Source organism: Scyliorhinus canicula, chromosome 9 (genome assembly GCF_902713615.1).
Source record: "Scyliorhinus canicula chromosome 9, sScyCan1.1, whole genome shotgun sequence".
NCBI lineage: Eukaryota > Metazoa > Chordata > Chondrichthyes > Carcharhiniformes > Scyliorhinidae > Scyliorhinus > Scyliorhinus canicula.
The window spans coordinates 152940312-152960858 of NC_052154.1; the positions used below are offsets into that span (position 1 = coordinate 152940312).

The following is a 20547-nucleotide window of genomic DNA, read 5'->3' on the forward strand; positions in this document are numbered from 1 at the left end:
GACTGCGTGGAGTCTGCACCTTCTCCCTGTGTCTGCATGAGTTTCCTCCGGTGCTCTGGTTTCCTCCCACAAGTCCCGAAAGACGTGCTTGTTAGGTAAATTGGACATTCTGAATTCTCCCCATGTACCCGAACAGGCGCCAGAGTGTGGCGACTAGGGGATTCTCACAGAAACTCTAAAAGCCCCAAGTTCATACGCTAGAATCCCTGTTTGATGTCAACTAAATCCAGTCCGTAAATTAACTTACTTCCATACAGAAACAGGGGAGGCCATTCAACCCCTCAAACCTGTTCTGCCAGTCAATTGGATCATGGACGACCTGTGTCTTGGCCCCATTCACCCTCCTTTACGGAACCGCAATATCCCTTACCACAAAAATCCATCTGTGGAGTTAACATTCCAGGTCTGTGACCGTTCATCAGAATGGTCGCAAACTTATAACATTAACTCTGTTTCTATCTTTTCACAGGTGTTGCCAGGCCAGCTCCAGCATTTTGTGCCTTTATTTCAGATTCCAGCAACTGTAATATTTTGCTTTTGTAACAACCGATCAATAACAGCCCTGAAATTTTCAAATGGCAGAGTGGGGGAGGGAGGGATTTCCACCATCTTTTGTGTGAATAAGTGCTTCCCAACATCACCCCGGAATGGCCTGGCTCTACTTTTTACCTGGACGCCCCTTGCTCCCACCTCTTGAGCTGCCAGAAGAAATAGGTTTCAGTAACGAGGTAGCATCTTAAATCAAATCAGATGGAGGCTGTCAATTGTTAAGATCTCCTGTACACTGAAATGTTAACATTTCCACTGTGGATGAACTGAGCCTTGAAATTTGGGACAATTCTATTTATGGGGTTTGATATAAACATGCTTAAGCACATGAGTCAAGCAGTTTGCTCAGACATAGGGAGCAGCCAGGGGAGGCATGCGGGTTGGCAAGGAATGGGCAGGCAGCAGTGAGGCCTCACCCAGAGCATATACCTTATACACATCTGTCAAGCAAACAATTTCTCCCCCAAAATCCCACACTCAAGTAAAGAACAAAATAAATAATAATTGTCGGTCTTTTGAAAATACTTACCATGTTCGTTACCTGTTTGCAATAATAGATAAGTTTGTTAAAATGTTTTTGGATGGTAGAACAGATAAAATCAAATTACATTCTTTTAAAACAAATCAACAGCAATCAATACAAAATGGCAAAACTGTTCTGGATTTTCTCTTTCTTGGGTAATTTAATGACATCAGTAAATGCCGCCCCTTTATTTACGAATGACACACAGATAGTCCATATGTTACCATTTGTTCAGCATAAGCATCAGCTGCCTGCTTGTAAATGTCCAATTCAATCACGGCACCAATGGGAAGAAATAGCAGCAAAACTGCTCTTGTTGGTTTTAAAAGCTTTGTTCAGCTGTCAGACTGTTTGATCTGCGTAGTTACAAATTGGTCTTGTCACTAAAACTTAATCATCGTTGCTCTCTCTTCCCTTCCTCCAGCCACCACCGGTCCACTCAAAAGAAAATATACATACAGCAGAAAATGAGAAGGGGAGGTGGTTAGGCTCTCTTCTGTTGCAGATATATGTACAAAACAGTGAGCAACACTGAGAAGCACAGCACTGAGCTGTCCCAACAGCCCAACAAATATACCAGGAAAGCAACTGAGCTGCACAAGATAGGAAGGTTTAGCTTTGGTCAACGTGGCGGAAGACATACAGCAAACTGCTGCAGTGTCAGGGAAAAGATAAGGGGCCACATCCCTTGGAGCCAGCCTCCATTCCCTCACCATTCCGAAAGTTAGCTGCTTTGCCTCCCATCTCGAATTCCCTGCTCCAGGAAAAAAAATAGATGTTTAGAAAAAAAGTGGCCTTGGTAAGAGAAGCTAAAGGGCAAAATCGTATTAGTGGCCAACACGAGGCATAGACTTAACAGGCAGTTGGGTAGGACAGAGTCTGCTTTTCTTTCAATAAGCTGTTTGCTGAAGCTCATTTTGCAATCTCATCATAGATTATACAACACAGAAGTATGTGTCCTGTGCAGGTTCTTTGAAAGAGCTTTTTTAATTAGTCCCACCCCCACTGTTCTTCCCTTATAGTCTTGAATTGTTTTTCATTACATCTTCAATTCTCTTCTGAAAGTTTACGATTGAATCTACTTCCACCACCATTTAAGGCAATGAATTCCAGATCATCATAACTCACTACATGAAATAGAAACTCATTTCCTCTCTCTGGATCTTTTGCCAATTACCTTAAATCCGTGTCCTCTGGTTACCGACACCTCTACCATTGGCAGCAATTTCTCCTTATTTACTCCATCAAAATTCTTCCTGATTTTGAACATCTCGATTAAATCTCCCCTTGACCTTCTACGCTCCAAGAACAGCAGAGCCAGCCTCTTTAAATAACCAAAAGTCCTTCACCCAGGCACCATTCTAATAAATCTCTTCAGTGCTCTTTCGAAAACCTTGGTACCTTTTTGTAATTTATTTTCTCACAATGAACTGTACCAATAACTTCAGGTCTCTCACATTACATTTTATTGCCTGATACCTTTGAGGCATCAACAAGATAGAGAAACATTTCTCCGAAATTTCAAATATCTGCAACAGAAATAGGAATGTGTCTCAAAAATAGATAAAGGAGATTGGAAACAAATTCTTAAATTCCAATTTTAAAGTAAGTATCATTCATACATTTTTATTTTTTGCTGATAACATATTCAAATACACTTGCGACCTGATAAAAATCCAGGACAGTTAAGATCAATACCAGCAGAAATTTTTTAAAACGTCAAAATACTTGAATTTACTTTCAAAAAATGAACCAAGTACATAAAACTTTATCTTAAATCAGGCAAATTTTGCATTCCCCATTAAAATACTGAAAGCTTCACACGTACAGCTTGTGCTGTCAAAGACTTTCAAAATTACGAAATAACCCCTGTCCTGTGTTGCTGCTCACTGCACTATGAGTAATTTTCTATCAGAGCAAAAGTAAACAAAACAGAGTGGTGTACAGCATTTCAGTTTCTTTTCTTTCTCCCTCTAGGCCAGCTTTCTAATTTGCTTTTCATTAGACAGAAAGCGGTTAGTACAAAAAAAGCTAGCTGTGTCAGCCAGGCAACAGCCAATGCCCATGAAAGAGCGTGCATACATAGCTACCCCAACATACTGCATAATGAGCATCAATTAATCCTCCTTATTGTGTAGCGAAATGCTGCTGACCTCACACTCAAAAGGAGTTGTGTTTTCTTTTTGTGTATAAATTATTAAAATCCCCTTCTTTTAATATAACTAGTGGAAAGTTTCTGGCACCGTCTTGTGCATGCGTAATAACTGGGTGAAGTATCAAAATACGTTGCTACCTTCATCGAGCATGGAACGCAATCAGGCTCAAACCTCAAGTCGTGTTTACAGCCGCAGCGTGTGCTCATTCCTCTAAAGCAAGCAACCTGCTTGATTTCAGGTTGCTGTGTGAACAATTTACGAGCACAGCATTCTTACTTTTCAGCCTCGCTTATGTGACAAAAAAATTAGTAAACATTAAAAATGCCTGGGGTGGGGATTTAAAAATTTTAGGGTTCCTCCCCCCCCCCCCACACACACACACACAGATTCTAGCCTGGTTGCAATGGGGAGGAGTTTAAATAGAACACTGATTATTGAGTGGTGGGGGCGCTTGCGAAAGTTGCCCTGTGAGGGTTCAGTAGAAATCCCACTTGGGACTGTTGCCATAAACATCTTCAATGCTTTGACATCTAACCCCCAGTAAGAGGAATGGTGAAAGCATGGAAGTTTTGAGAACAGGAAGAAAAATACTGTTCATCAGAACCATCAAGGCTTGTTTGTGCTAGTTAACACGTTTAATGTTTAACCTGTTTTTGGAGTAAATTCCGTTTAACCAAAAAAATGGCTTTGCTGTGTTTTCTTTTTTAAAAAATGTATCATTCTTGTATTTATTAAGTTAGTACTTATTGCTGTAAAATCAGCTGAGCACCAAATACTGGCAGTTAATGTTTTAAAAGTTCCAATTTTAACCTTTGCATAGTTTACATAGTGAGTCATGTACATCTAGCCAAATAATACTTTTCTAAGCACTCTCACAGCGTAAAATAGGATCTGATTATCGTCATCAACAAAAAGATTCTGCTTTTTTTAAAAAAAGAAATTTATATTACCCAATTCTTTTTTTCTCCAATTAAGGGGCAATTTAGCATTCTGAGTTTTGCCGAGAGTACCTAAGTTATGCTGCAGTATACTTAACCTACATGCACACGGGAATGTAACAGATAGAAGTTACAATGGTCTATTTGATCCTTCTTCATTCCTGCTCTGCCATTCAACAGGAACATGGAAAATCTCCTACCTCAACTCCATCATCCCACACTACCCCAATTATTACTTAATTCCATTGGTACCCATAAAATTGAATGACCTCATGACCTCCATCTTTCAAAGTAAAGAATTTAGTGTGAATTTGACAAGAACTTGAATTTCTGGTGCGGCTGGTAGGTTTGTACTGAGGGCTGATACAAGATCAGGCACAGTCTCCGAAGGAAGCTTTCAGGAGTACCATAGCAAAATAATTCCGCCACCGCCTGAATGTGAGCCCTTATTATCTCTCCCTCACCGAATCACATGTCATTAGCATGGAGGTAATAAGTGGTATCAATCCCCGAAAAGTGTTCGTCAGTGCCACCCATGGCCTCCCCTTCTCTTCGTTTTCTGGTGGGGAAGGAATGATAATCAACAATCACCCCTCATCATGCAGCTTGTTGGGAACAGAAAGCCCTTCGCAAAAAAATGTTGGCTTATTCATGTCAGCCATCTCATCAATCATCAATGCAAAAATCCAAGTGCTTCACCTGGGCCACAACTGTTGGGAGAGAAGACTGAAATTCACAAAGGCACCTCTTGGAGGAATTGCAAGGCTGAAGTGATGGGATGTGTGCCTGCTGCAGGAACGGGGTATGGAGGATTAAGTGACCATCAGTTGATGGGGCAAAAAAAAAATTAGAGGCTCTGTGCCTGGCTCACTGTATGTGTGTAAGGCTGTTCTCGTCACTTGCCAAGCATCTCTGGCAACGCAGAGGTTGTGCAAGGGGTGGGGGGGACGGCGAGGGGGAGACAAAAGAGAGAAAAACATTTGGATCTTTTTCTACCACTAGATGGTGTAATGCAAAAGGCAAATAACCCAGTGCTCCAAAAATTAAATACCTTTCCTAATAAATCTGGATCTTAGCGGGAGGGAATCTGAATAAATAAGGTGCATCTTAGCGCATGTGCATTTTGTTTTAAGGAGCAATCTGTACAGAAAGCCTCAGTTTTCCACTGGTTTCCCCATGAACTGGGTGGTTAAGATAGAACTGATTTTGAGTCGGTCACCAGCTGTCAATCACTCTTGCCAGCATGTTCCTCTCGCTACATTCAAAAAACCAGATGTCTCTCATATTTAACAAGCCCAACAGAGCCAGGCCAGCTTGTTATCTGCATCATGCAATTTAAGCGTATCTAATAGGAATTCTTTTTTTAAAAATCCTGCTTGTTTTTATTTCTCTCCTCTTTCACAATTTTTAACCCTTTGAGTATCGTGCCCATTTACACAGAAGCAAACTACTTGCACCATTGCTGGTGTTCTTCTTCCAAGTGTGTTTCACGCATCAAATTCTGCCTCGACTATTTTAGCCAGTGAAACTACCCATTTTACAGAATTAATTTGTCTCAATCTTGCAATACTTTGAAAATTAAAGGTTCATTTAAAATGTGTGTGTGTGTGTGTGTGTGTGTGTGTGTATGTTACTGACAAAAATTATTGCAACAATCAGTGCTAATGATTGCATTGTCAAAAAGCCTCTTATAAATTCTTATACGTGTCACAACAGCCACACATGCAGTTCAAGCAGGTTTTAATTTTAGGAGCTGGAAGTTGTATCAGTTCGATATTAGATCCCCCCCCCCACCCCGATGCCACCACCCATTAAATAAAAACAACCAGTGAAAGATCTAATTGTTTTGATCTACATCCAGAGGTGTTAAATTAAAACAGCTAGGCAGACAGAGGCATGCAAAACGAAAGACTCAGACAGAGGAAGTGTCAGCAGACAATAAGAGCACTCTCTGTGGAAAAGGAAAATAAGTCGGAAGCATAGCAACTGCGAGCCCAAAGCAGACAAGCGCATACCTTTAGCTTGGAATGAATCTCACGAGATTTCCTTCTGGCAAGAACCTGAATGTGACTAGACACCTAAAGGGTAGGGGAAGGGAGGAAAACAAAGAGAAAAAAAGAGCCTGTAACCATGGAAACAAAAGCCCCTTGCAACTAGGCGAGCCAGACGTACCTTTATGGCAGCTTGAATTTCCCGAACTTTCTTCCTTGCTAACACCTGTATGTGACTAGACACCTACACAGTGCAACCCATAAAACAAAACAAAAACACAAAAGGGAAATTAAAGGTGAAACATGTCTTCTGTCTGTGGTCGTTGGCTTTTTTTTGGAAAAACATTATTTGTTCCTTTTTAACGAGCTTAGCACTTAAAAGAGGTAATTGCATTCCCAGCAGGCAACTATGCACCAGTGCAGCACCGAGTGTCATCACTTCAGAAACCTTCTTGCAGAAAAGACCTGCAGCTCATCTGTGTGCGTGTACATTTTCTTTTTGAAAATCGCAAAATGACAGGTTAAAATCAGAGGGCTAGATTCACCTTCCTGCCTCCGACACCATTGCCATCAATTAATCAGTTTGGAATGTAAACTTTCAGAGTGAGTAATGCAGAATATCATGCAGGGATTAAAAATAAATAAAACCACAGCTTGTCAGCAGACCAGATTTCAATGAGAAAAATAGTAGGCATACTATCAGGTTCAATAAGGCTGCGAATTGTGCAATGAAACAATAAAAAGGCATGCAAATTCTGAATCAAGATCGGTCTTAAGCTGCTTGTTTAGAATCGAAATGAAGCAGTTCCCAATCAATTAATTGATGCAATGTGAGTTAGTTTATAGAAGCATAATTCTAATCCAAGTATTCAGTCTTAAATAGAAACTCGAGAATGATCTGCAGCAATCCTGAATGGTACTGAGACCCTGCAAAGGGTGGAAGGCAGTGCCACACTAGACTAATTCCCACTATAATCCATCCTAGTCTTCAAGACAGGCTTAAAGAGTTGTGACTCTACACATCAGAGAACTGCAGATTTAGAGGCGATCTGATTGAGGTTAATGAGATGCTGAATTATAGAATCATAGATTGGTTACAGCACAAAAGAGGCCATTCAGTCCTTCATGTCTGTGCTGGTCTCTGCAAGAGCAAATCAGCAAGTCCCACTCCCCTGGCCTTTTCCTCAGTCTCACAAATGTATTCTCTTCAGTTAATTAACCAAGCATCTTAAATCGGTGCCCTCAGATTCTAGGTCTCACTCCAATGGGAATAGCCTCCCTCTATCTACTCTGCACACACTCATTAACTTTGAAAAACTGTACCAAATCTGTTCTCATCTCAAGAGAACAGCCCAAGTTTCTCCAATCTATACTCATAATTGAAGCCTCTCATCCTTGGGACAATTCTCTTCAATATTTTCTGCACTCTCTCCAATGCCTTCATATCCTTCTAAAGTGTGGTGCCCAGAATTGGTTGCAATACTGCACTTCAGTTGTTGAGGTTGAACCAGTACTTTATAAGGTTTTCTCAGAACTTTCTTGCTTCTGAACTCTCTGCCTCAATTATGAAGCCCGGTATTCTTTATTAACTGTTACCGCAATAGGGAGGTATGGTGGTCAGCATTGCTGCCTCAGGACACTGAGGACCCTTGATTTGATCCTGGCTGTGGGTCACTGCCCATGTGGAGTTTGCACATTCTCCCCATGTCTGTGTGAGTCTCATCCCCACAACCCAAAAATGTGCAGGGTAGGTGGATTGGCCACGCTAAATTGCCCCTTAATTGGAAAAATCTTTTTGAAAAACTGTTACCTCAAAAAGTTCTACCAACTTTGGTTCATGTAAATCCCGTTCACTCTGCTACTGCATATCATTAATTTAAACATTTATTTTATATTGCTTTTCCTGATTCTTCCTATCAAAATGCATCACTTCACACTTCTCTGCATTAAATGTCATCTGCCTTATCTTCGTTCATGCCTGTTTACATGCTCTTAAAATCTATCATGATCCTCCTCACAGTTCACAATACCTGTGAATATTTTTTGGGTGAACTACAATGTGAATTTATCGTGAGATAAAGAGGTATCAATATTGCGTGGCATGCTCTGGATAGACCAGAGGCTCTTTATCTGTTCCGTGATTGTTCATATAAAACTGATGCAGAACCAAAGTGCAGGGACCTAGACGATAAAACATTTGCATTCAAATGATCTACCAAAGGCAGGGTAGTTCAAATTTACCAATTGTTAATGTCACTGGTAAAGATTTTGATGGGGTTAACATAATGGGATTTACTTACTAATAAAGGACAGAATTGTGACTAGGGCCTGATCAATGGGGAAATATTCCATGTGAATAAGTATTAATTGCAATGTCACAAATTACGAATGGAGTCCTTAGACACAATTGATTTGATTTAATTTTCTACTGATCCAAATTTTAAGAAGAGTGATTATGCAATTCAACGATTCTAAAGCAAATTTCTATCCTCAACTCATATTAAAATCAGTTTATCTGTACTAAACCTTTAAAAAGTGATGAGAGCAAGACAAAATTTCAGCACTGGATTACATAGCGATAGGAGGAGGCCATTCAGTCCCTTCAGCTTGTTCTGCCACTCAATGTGGCAGATCAGTACTCATCTGTACCTCAGGTCCATTTAACCAACTTAACGCCATATATACCTTACTTAATAAAAATCTATCGATCCCAGTCTTGAGCAGTTAATCTCAAATTACAAGCAAACATCTGTATTTCAGTGCATAAAATAGACTTCTGGATAGAAGATGACAATGTTGGAATCATTTAAGGGCTTATTAAACACCGCACTCTAGGGTGGTTACGATGGCCCCATTGCGTTGTACCTCAGTCCTTCACTTTGGAGAGTTTCCCTGGGATGAAGAAAATATTTTAAATAATTCTTATAATGACAGGGCTACTGAATTCTAGGAGCACATTTGTCAGTATATTTTGCCAAATATTCCAAAAATGAAATGGGGTGCGCGCGCACAGACACAAAAAACCACACACAGACAAGCACACACACCTGCCTCTGAATACCTGCCTTTTCCCTATATCCGTTAATTCATGTGATTAATAAAAATCTATAAACCTCGGATATAAACTTAATACTTGACCCTGCTGTTTACGGGAGAGTTCCAAACGCTGAACACCGTTTGCACGTAGAAGTGTTTCCTAATTTAATTCCTGAAAGCTTTGGTTCTGAATTTTAGACCATGTTCCCTTGTCCTAGACTCCCCAATCAGCAGAAATAGTTTATCTCCATGCACTCTATCCATTCTCCTCTCCCTCATCACTTCAGGTGCCCCCCACACCCTTTTTCTAAACCATGACATGTGTATTCCCATTTGGGAACTGTGTATATTCAAATTCAAAAAACACACACATATTTTAGTTGCTTCAATGTTCATTTAAAAATCAGAGCTGCTAATTCCTGAAACTACTAATGAATAATTGACAAAATGTTCAAGGATAAGAGCAATGGACAGTTTGTTTTTGTGAATGTAACTGCAGTGATGACAGCAAAGTACAAAATTAAACAGAGCAAGCTTGTGGCATACAACAACTCAATGGAGCCAACTCGGCCAACACGAGTGACACCTACCCCAATAGTCTTCAACATGCACATAAGCCCAACGATCTATTTTACCTGCTTCCTAGTTCGTGTCTTCCCTGTCCTTAACTTGATGTACCTGGCTATCAATTCATTCCGACCTGCAGAAGGACAAGCGTACCCAATTAGAACTACAAATCTTTGCAAAAGAAAGGTGAATTTCATTCGACAAATGTAAAGAAAGTTTTGTTAGTTTATTTGCTCAGTCATCGAGTACAATCAAGTCAGAACTCAATGGATTTTTACGGTATTAAGCGAATCAAGAGATTTGGTGCAGTTGACGTTGAAGATGAGCCATGATCTTGTTGAAGAGCAGAGCAGACTAGAGGGGGGTTAAAATGGCCTGCTCCTATTCCCTTTGTTATGATGCATTATATATGCACACTCTTCATAGCGATAGAGCTGTTGGAACTGAAGGTGGCAAACAAATTTAATCTGGAGCTGAAAAAGAAATTTGTTATATATTCCAGCACAGAATACCTAACCGAGCATTACACAGAATGTTACATCACAGAAACAGGTAATTTGGTCCAATCGGTCCACGTCAGTGTTTATGCATCATACAAGCCTTCTCCCATCCCTAACTTCATCTCACCCCATTGATATACCTTTCTATTCTCCTCGTGCATATTTAACTTCTACTTAAAATGCATCTATGCAAACAGATACTTGCTTTTAATTGGTTTTAAATTTACTGATTGGGGGGACAAAATACAGGCAAAGATTTGAGTGGGAGGGGAAGAAAGCACACATTTCAAATAATTTTACAGAAGGGAATTGTGTTGATCGGTTGTAACTTATGTATTTCCCCCACGAAGCAGAATCTGATGCATATTTATACAATAAAGTACTCAAAGTAAAACTTTCAACAATGTCCGAAGCATTGGTGCTGCAATAAAACCAATAATGTGGGATTTATGCTGCATTCCTTGTGACCTCAAAATGTCCTAAAGCGGTTGGGGATTAAGGCTGCTGCAAATCCAGAATCTCGGCGTGAACTTATTCTCGTGCTTTGTTCCGAAACCCACTGTAACCACTTTGCAATATCATAGAATAATACAGCACACAAGCTGATCATTTGGCCCATCATTCCTGTGCAAGCTCTTTGAAAGAGCTACCCAATGGATCTCACTCCCTATGTTCTTTCCCTGAAGTCCTGCAAATGTTGTTTCCTTTCTAATATCTATATCGCGCGCACCTTGGAATCCTGCTTCCACCACACTTATTGTGTGTTTCAAATTGTAACAACTCAACTCCTCCTGTCTCTCTTGCCGCTCCAGTTATACCGAGTGTAACCCAGGAAGGGAAATTTCAAGGCCGCAACTAAGGATTACTGAAACAAGGGAATTTAAGAATCTGTCGTAAAGGAGCTTGGATTTCAGGTTCAGGATAATGTGATGCTTTGGACTGAGCCTGAATCGGTGAGCCACGATTCACTGAATTTAGGCCACAGTAAACATATCCATTGACCCGTGTAAAATAACTCAACAATAACTTGTATTTATAAAGCACCTTTAACATTCTAAAACATCCCAAGGCATTTCACATAAGGGACTCTCAAACAGAATCCGACACTGAACCAAATCATTAAGTCAGGTGAGCATAGGTTTGGCCAAAGCAGGTATTAAGGAATGTCTTCAGGAAAGAGAGTCACAAGTTATGGGGGGAGAATTCCAGAGCTTAAAGGCCAGGCACCTGACGGCAGGGCTGTGTTTAGTGGAGTATTTAAAACTGGGGATGTTCAAAACTGGAGAGAGGCCAATATCTCAAGAGTTGTGGGGTTGGAGGAGAAGACAAGGTAGGAATGGGCAAGGCCACGGAGGGATTTGAAAACCATGTTGGATTTTTAAAATTGAGAGTTGTCGAATTGCAAACCAGTGCACGTAACACTGAATCAGATTTTATACGAGTAATGGCAGGCTTTGTTGTCAGCCAACAATATAGTTCAGGTTCTGTATCTTCCCTCCTGCCATTCTGTATTTTCTCCAGTTGAGGGCAGGCTTGGGACTGATTTTAAGCCTCCAATGACACTGCCCTCCAGTGGGCCAGTTGGGAGGTGCATGAGCATAAACCAGGGCGATTCTCCCCGATTGTTCCTCTTTGCAAAGGGGTTTTGTAGTGGGGGGAAACTGCGGGGTATTGATAATTAGAATATGGACTATGCTGGTCACTGCACTAAGGTGGCAGTACTCTACTCATTACCATTGAGTTTGCAGGCAATAATAGAGGCCTTTAAATGCCCTATCACAGTCATTCCAAACAATCTAATCCATGGTAACATCTACAAAACCCAAATATTTAACTGAGTAACCCTCGCCCCCCCACCCCCCCCATTCTTTTACACTCTTGTCTCCACCCTCCCAAATACTGTAAATTAGTTACTTGTTACATAACAAATTGGAAGCATATTAAAAAGGAACCACTTGGATTATTGAAACACAAGTACCAGCCGAACAACCGAAAGCCAAATTCCTGGAAGCATTATTCCTACGTTATACCTTTGGCTGAGTTTGAGAAATAAGCTTTCAAGTGCCTGAGCTGTGAGCTCAGTTGGCAGAATTTATGCTTCTGAGTTATTACTTTGTGCCCTGAAGTCTCTCATAATCCAGGCCAACACCCCTAGAGTTATACTGTGGAGTGCCACACTGTCAGAGATGCTGGGTAGTGTTTTAGTATTTGGATAGTCGGCCTGTAATCAGGAGCAAACGTGTTTCGTGGCACACATGGGCAGCTACTAGCAGGACGTTCCCCTGAATTTTAAGGTCGCAGCCAATTAAATAGCTGCCAGCCGAATCAGTGGGCAGACAGCTCAGTAGCACCTCCAGGTGCTGTTGCCACTGCTCAGGCAGGCTGGAGGCCTGCTGCCTTTAACAGGTAGGGAAAGATCAAAAACTTCAGAGGAGGCAAGAACTGGAGGGTGAATCCCCTCCAGGGAAATATGTGGGGCCACATGATTTATTTGTCTTCTCTACCTGCAGATTGCACTTTGCTTTAAGAATCTGCTCCACCAGAGCAGCACGGTGGCGCAGTGGGTTAGCCCTGTTGCCTCACGGCGCCGAGGTCCCAGGTTCGATCCCGGCTCTGGGTCACTGTCCATGTGGATTTTGCACATTCTCCCCATGTTTGCCTGGGTTTCGCCCCCACAACCCAAAAGATATGCAGGGTAGGTGGATTGGTCATGCTAAATTGCCCCTTAGTTGGAAAAAATGAATTGGGTACTCTAAATTTTAAAACAAACCTGCTCTGTCCACACCCACCCCAGGTTATTGCTGGGCCACCCGCCCTCCATTTCACTGGTGGCCTGCTCACATGCCAGAGGGTAAATTTGCCGACGGTACAGTAAAATGCAGCTTAATAGGAGTTTTACATATGCAAATTGGCTGCCCACGTCCTTGGGGTGGGCACTTTTGGGCGCTTCAAAAAAATGCCCCGATGGCAGTACGTGGTCAGGAAGCTGATTCAACATGGCTCCCTGCGATTTCACTGGCCCTCCGACCTCCTGAGCGTTATGGACGGCCTTAAATTTCAGCCTCTCATCTTTTGGATGAAATCATTCTGCCTCTTACAGGGGTATGAGTGTTTATGGCCCTGGGAAGTTTCCTGGGGTCAAAGCCCAATATTCCTCTATGAGTCAACACCACCAACTTCAGCTGTGTGACCTTGCTGTGTAAAACTCCTCCTCCTCCACTTCCCCCCCCCCCCCCCCCACACACACATCCCTGCCCCGTTTAAACCAGGCAACATTGACACCACTTGTTTCCAACCCTTCAACTCAATATGTTCCAATGGAAGTGGATTGAGGCAATACTGACCAACTTGATAAGGGAGAAACATAGTGGGAAATAAAGGAAGGAAGGAACAAAATTGTATTTCTGCAGAATTTCCCTCAACCCAAGGATGCCCTTTATCACGTTACGGCAAATAAACTACGTATGAAGTGTAGTCACTGTTGTAAAGCATTGGAATGTGGCAACCAATTTGTGTACAGCAAGATCCCACAGCCTCACAATAAATATTGGGCAAGAACTCTACTGGCTCTTTGAAACAGTACATGTAGGATCTTTTACATTCGCCTGAGTGGGCGGACAGAGTTTTGGTTTATCATCTTGTGTGAAATACAGCAGGGCTGACAGTGCAGCACTTCGTCAGTGCTGCTATTTAAGTGTCAGCTTGGAGTATGTACTCAGGACTCTGGAACAGGACTGTGAACCTGTGACCTGTTTCAGAGATGAGCATCCATTGACCGGCAACTGTAAATTTGATTAAAGTTACTTCTTGTCCGTCAACTAATACGTACCTAATGCTTCCATCCTGGTTCAGTTGGCGTCATTCATTTAGTAACAAATGAGGAAGTCATGCATGAAATTATTGAGATTTTCTTTTTAAAAGGTTGAACAGGAAGCAAAGATTTTGAGAAAAATGTATTACTTTTTGTTCAATCATTTTATTTTCTTACTCTGATGAAGCAACGGTTTAAAGTCCAGTTAAAATTAAAGGCTCTGCAATTGGGGCTGGATGTCCTTTCATACAGTCTACGGTTAAAAGAATGGTCCGGCATTCATATAATTGAGTACATGGGTCAGGAATTAACCTCCTGATAAAATAATGCATCAACCCAATGTCAGCCGAGCAACGTAGCACAGTTTTAGGTTTAAATGAGAAATAGGCACCAAATTAGGGCAATGTGCTTCATTGGCGTGGAAATTTCTGCCAATCTTGTAGGAACCTTCAATGTCCATACTATAAGTGGACGAAAGACCACTTGCAATCGAAATCCAACTGCTGTTTTGTGAGAGCGGAAGGAGAGCTGTGCGTCATTCCCACCACCCCGATGCCCATTTCTCCAGGCAAAGGGAGAAAAGGAAGTTGCAGCAGTCCGCGAATGTAAATCTCACATCATCAGCTGGGGGTGAAGGGGTGGGCATGTCTTTGAGAATGGTGTCATCTTGGGCTACAAGGGGTGAGAGTCAGAGACTGCCAGTGTGAAATGGGAAGGGAAGGAGATGCAAGGAGGAGTGAAAAGCATTAGCATGAACTGGCGGGAGAAAACCACTGTCCGTGTGAGGTGGTTGGTGCAGGGAATGAGGGGAAGTGTGTTGTGAAGAGCAGCTGTTCAGGGAAAAGTGGTGTCAATGTCAACTGGTTAGGGTGGGTGGGGGGGTTGGAGGTGAAGTTGAAATGAATGTCTGCATCCATCCCAAGGGGTGAGGAATGCAAACTCCTAAGGTACTTCACAGAGCATTTTTGGACAATATTAGGAGATATTAGGAAAGAGGACCTAAAAGCTTGGTCAAAGAGGACAGAGAAAAGTGGAGATGTTTACAGAGGTAATTCCTGAGCTTAGGGCCCAGACAGCTGAAGCTCTGCTACCAGTGGAGGAGTGAAGGAAATCACAAATGTGCGAGGGATTGGAGGAGTGCCTCCATCTCAGGGAATTGTACCTGCAGTTCAATTTATAAACCAGCCTATACCCATTCTCCTCCACGTCACTGACCTGTATTTAGGGCTGGTTGCCAGCCTTTCGTCATCCTCAATAGTTGTCATGTGTGGCTCAAGTCCAATCATTTCAGGCAGAGGTTTTTAAAATGACCTAGGGCTGGAACATTTGTAAACACCTTCCAGCATGCACAGCTTCCTAAACGGCGATTAAACTTCCTACTGACTTCAGATTTGTTTAAACGCCATTTAGCAAAGATGTTTCCACTGGGGAGACGACAAGAACTGGGGGCCACAAATATAAGATGGCCATTAAAAAGTCCAACTGAGAGTTTAAGAGAAACTCCAGAGAATGGCGACAATGTGGAACTCACGACTACAGGAAGTGGCTGAGACAAAAGGCAAAGTTACATTCAAGAGAAACCTAGACAAATACATGAAGGAGAAAGGAATAGGGGGATAATCTGGTCCTGTCAGATGAAGAGGTGTGGGAACATTGGGAACAGTGATAGGCCATTCCTTGAGCCTGTTCTTCCCTTTAATGAGATCACGGCTGATCTGTATCTTAACTATTCAGTTGTCTTGACTCCATATCCTCTGGTAACTTTATCCAATTCTATCAATCTCAATGCTGAAAGCTCCAACTAACCCCTGGTAGCCACAGATGGGAGTAAGAGTTCCACATTTCCACCATCCTTTGTGTGAAGAAGAGTTTTCTACATGGCCCATAAACGGTCCAGCTCTAATTTCAAGGTTACCTGTGCTGGAGCCTCTTAACGCAGGAAACAGTTTCTCTGTCCCTATCCTATCAGATCTCTTTGACATTTTAACTTCAATCAGAACACTTCTCGAAGTTTATATAACAGCTCCTCATAATTTAAACCCTCCAAGTCCCAATATCTTGCTGATGTGGTATGGTTATATTAGGGTGTTAAAGGGACAGGCCACCTTAGGTGCAGTTCCTCCTCAGCAGCAGAATACTATGCTGGATCTTACATGGTACATGGTATAACTTTTCTGCCAGGGTGAAATGGTCCAAGATACCACGAACTGTGAGCAATGCCATTGGAACTCATTAAATCTTACTGATTTCCGTTATGGAACTGGGAAACCGTGTTAGTTTCGCATTACAATGGCTGCCAGGATTACTGCAATGTAATCGGAGTATGAACCCACAGATAACAAGAGAACAATATTAAACAATTTGTTTTCTTGTATAAAGTAACATTTTGTCACTGTCCGGGTGGAGTTTGCACATTCTCCCCGTGTTTGTGTGGGTTTCGCCCCCACAACCCAAAAATGTGCACGGTAGATGGATTGAACATGCTAAATTGCCCCGTAATTGGAAAAAATGAATTGGGTACTCTAAATTTATTTTTTTTAAATAAAGTAACGTTTTCACCTATTTCACTACTGGATGCGAGTGTCAGTGGCAAGCTCAGCATGTATCGCCCATTCCTAATTGCCCTTGGGAAGGCAACAGTGAGCTGCTTTCTTGGACAGCTGCAGCCAGTGCTCATGGTCGAGGGAGGGGGCGGTGGTGGTGGGGGGGGGGGGGATTTTGACGCGGAGGACAGTGAAGGAACTGCCTCTGGATCCACCATTTGTTCCTTTACTTGTCTCATTACCATTCCCCGTTATTCTTTCATTTCCACCCTGATCCATTTCATGGCTGTGCAGTGCCGAAAAACTATTTAACCACTTAAAGTTCTGCCAATTCTGATGAAGGACCATGGGCCTGAAACGTTAACACAATTATTCACTCCACTGATGCTGCATTGAAGTGGAGTAATTTCCAGTAGTTTGTTTTTTATTTAAAATGCACTCCTTGTGCTAACCTTGGGTATCATATTTTGAAATGAGCTTCAAACCACTTATCCACACATCACTAAGTCCACTTATTTCCACCTCTGTAACATTACCCCAGTTTGCTTCTACTTCGCCTCATTCATTGCCGGAATCTTCATCCATGCCTCTGCTACCTCTAAACTTGACTATTCCAATGCTATCTGCCTGCGCCCCTCATCTTCCACCGACTGAAAACCTGAACTCGTCCTACGCTCTGCTGCCCTTACTCATACAAAGACCAATTCACCATCATTCCTGTGTTCGCTGCCCGACGTGGATGCCTCTTCCAGCGATGTCACAAAATTTAAATTATCTTCTTAGTTTACAAATCCCTCCATGGTCTCATTCACCCCCAGTGTGGAGGCATGGATGAGGATTCCGGCCCCATAGCCCGAGATACTTGCACCCTATATATTCTGGTCTCTTGCATCCCCCCAATTTTAAAATCACTCCACTACTGACAAACATGCCTTCAGCCAAGGCCCTAAATCTACTTCTCAAACCTCTCCACCTTTCTATCTTGCTTTGCTCCTTCGAGACTATCCTTAAAACTGATATCTTTGACCAAATTTTTAGTCACCTGTCCAAATATCACCATACGCGGCTGAGTGCCGCGCCTCTTGTGTGATGATCGCTCCTGTGAGATTCCATGGCATGTTTTAGGATGTGAAAGGTGCTACGATAAATGTAAGTTGTTGTTGTAACAGGCAGGCACTTACTGAGCTAACAAATTTTTAAATTTGCTTTCCTCTGAAGTTACTTTAGGCTTTTAAGTGTTGCAAATGTTACATTGACACGGTCACAAGGACATCTGATCTGTTTGCAGATGACAAAATGATCCTGCCCTGGTGTTTCAGCTTTCAGAGGTGTTGCTTACAGATGGCCGGAAGTCATACCAAATGTCACTGCACACATATCCTCTTCAACTCTGTTTACAGTTAGACATATATTCTGAAGTATTTTTGCTTCCTTTTGTCTGGTAATTCTGTCGAAGTGAAGGAATACTGCATTCAAAACTCAAAAATAAACCTGACTCATTCAACATCCTTAAAAGCGTCATCCCCGAACTGGAAAAGTCAAATAGAATGAATGAACTTACGGATGCGATCAACCGGCCAGGTTGCGATCGAGCGAAAGTGCAACCCAACTGGTAGATTCTGAGAGAAGCCTGGCGTGGGCTTCCTGGCAGCCTTGAGGCCTCGCAGGATATACCAAAGTCAGGCACCTGCTGTGAAACTGGCAGCAGGTGCCTGGATGCCAGGGTGGCACTGCCAAGTGTCAGGGCCCAAGGGGAGACATACTCATGAAAGGAGTTTGGGGGAAGGTTTGAAGGTTGGGCGGGGGGGGGGGGGGGTACAGGTTAGGGAAGTACGATCCGCTGGGAGGTTGTGGGGGTAACGGTTGGAGGTCCTGAGGAGAGGGGGGAGGTGCTGAAGAGGGGGCCTCGAAGGGGCCCCATAATGGGGTGTCCTCACTTGCGGCGGTATGGGGTAATGCCCATGGGTGGAGGGTGCGGGGGACCCACAAGCTCACTTCAAGATCTGGGCACCCTTTCAAAATGGTGGCCCCCATCTTGGGAGTTCAGCCCCCCAGTGCTGAAAAATTCCAAGTGTGGGCTAAACCGGTGAGAAAATCCCCAGGGCCCAAAGAAATGACTCAGTGTCGTTTGATAACGGTGGGGAACTCGCTGGCTTGAAACTCCCTACAAAACCCATCACAAATGAGCTTAGAAATATGTCCATTAAATTCCACCCTACATATCTACATACAGCACCTTTCATGTCAACAGCCAATCAAGTACTTGTTAAAAGTGCAGTCACTTGCCTTGTGAGGGAAACACAGCAGCCAATTTACACACAGCAAACTCCCACAAACAACCAGATTTTTGTCTCAACTGTTTAAGGAGCTTTACTTTAATGGTTCTCCAGCCAGCATTTTGTGCCCTCCCCAAGTGGATATGATGCAAATGAATGTCTCGCTCAGCCATTTTAAGAGCAGTTAAGAGTCAACCATATTGGCGTGGTACTGCAATCATATATTGGCCCAGCCTGGGCAGGCTTCCTTCCCAAAAAGGAGGTCATTGAACAATTTGGGATTTTCACAACAACCTGATAGGTTAATGGTTATGTTTACTCTCCCTTTGTCTAGGTTATCCAAACAGTGGAAATCCTTATTTATATCTACCCAGTCAATTCCTCTTAAAATTCCAAAAAACTCAATCAAATAATCCCGAAACAAGGCTGGTCCATGACACTTTCTTCATAATCTAACTGGTAGAACCCTGGTAGCATTCCAGGGTATGCACTGTACTCTCTCCAATGTCTTATATAACCGTTTCAACATCTGGTGGTGGGAACTGAGCTCAAAACTCCATCTGTGGTCCAACCGGGGCTTTGTGTAACTTCAGGAAAACCTCCACCCTTTTTGATCCGAGGTGGTGTTATCGCCGCATCATTTTGACGTACTTTAATAGTGCACACCTACTCCAGACAGTCTAGTCTTCTCACCAGATCTTGTCTGCTGAGCATTGCAATTTGCAGAGAGAAAAAGGAGTACTTTTGTTGCAGCCTTGCCACAAATTGCAGATTTGCTTTTTTTATAAAAAGTCTAACAAATTAAAATCTGAGAGTTTTAATTATACATTTTTAATTGGAAGATTGATGGTGGCAGAAGCACAGTATTATTGGCTTTACTGCCAATGGCAATTAAAGGATGCTGCTCCTTCAATACTAAATATTATAAATTCAGCAGTAAAGTTCACCTTTGTATTCTCAAAAAGAAATAAACCTGCACTTCTGTAGCGCCTTTCCCAATCTCAGGGCGTCTCAGTGCTTTACAGCCAATCTCTGAAGTCACCGTGGGAATGTAAGAAACACAGCAGTTAAGTAATGGATTGCAAGCTCCCACAAACAACAACAGGTTAAATGATCAGATATTTAGATTTCTGGTATGGATTGGGGAATACCCATTGGCCAGGACATCAGGGAGAACATGGCAGCAGTGTGGCACAGTGGTTAGCACTGCTGCCTCACAGTGCTCAGGACCCGGGTTCAATTCCGTCCTCAGGTGACTGTGTGGAGTTTGCACATTCTCCCAGTGTCTGCATTGGTTTCCTCCTGGTGCTCCGGTTTCGTGTCTCAGTCCAAAGATGTGCAGGTTAGATGGATTGGCCAAGCTAAATTTCCCCTTAGTATCCAAAAGATTAGGTGGGGTTACGGGGATAGGGTTGGGGTGTGGGACTAGGTAGGGTACTATTTTCAAGGGTCGGTGTAGACTTGGATGGGCCAAATGGCCTCCTTCTGCACTGTAGAGATTCTATGATTCATTTTTTAAAAATAACCTTAGAGTACCCAATTTTTGTTTTTTCCAATTAAGGGGCAATTTAGCATGGCAAATCCACCTATCCTGCACGGTAGCATTGTGGATAGCATAATTGCTTCACAGCTCCAGGGTCCCAGGTTCGATTCCAGC

The 20547-nt window shown here is 42.5% G+C and overlaps 1 protein-coding gene across 11 annotated transcripts in view; it reads right to left on the reverse strand.

Annotated features, from left to right (window-relative positions):
* The window catches only part of tead1b (TEA domain family member 1b), a 313182-nt gene that overhangs the window by 53240 nt on the left and 239395 nt on the right, over window positions 1–20547 (reverse strand). For 4 of the 11 annotated variants that reach the window (XM_038807955.1, XM_038807954.1, XM_038807953.1 and 1 more), the window contains 4 exons: window positions 9829–9893; window positions 6339–6401; window positions 6182–6244; window positions 1079–1090 (listed from right to left, as the gene is read on the reverse strand). In XM_038807955.1, coding sequence (XP_038663883.1) covers window positions 1079–1090; window positions 6182–6244; window positions 6339–6401; window positions 9829–9893 — 203 coding nt within the window. The remainder of the gene's footprint in view (window positions 1–1078; window positions 1091–6181; window positions 6245–6338; window positions 6402–9828; window positions 9894–20547) is intronic. The other 7 variants (XM_038807956.1, XM_038807948.1, XM_038807957.1 and 4 more) reach the window with 5 other exon arrangements.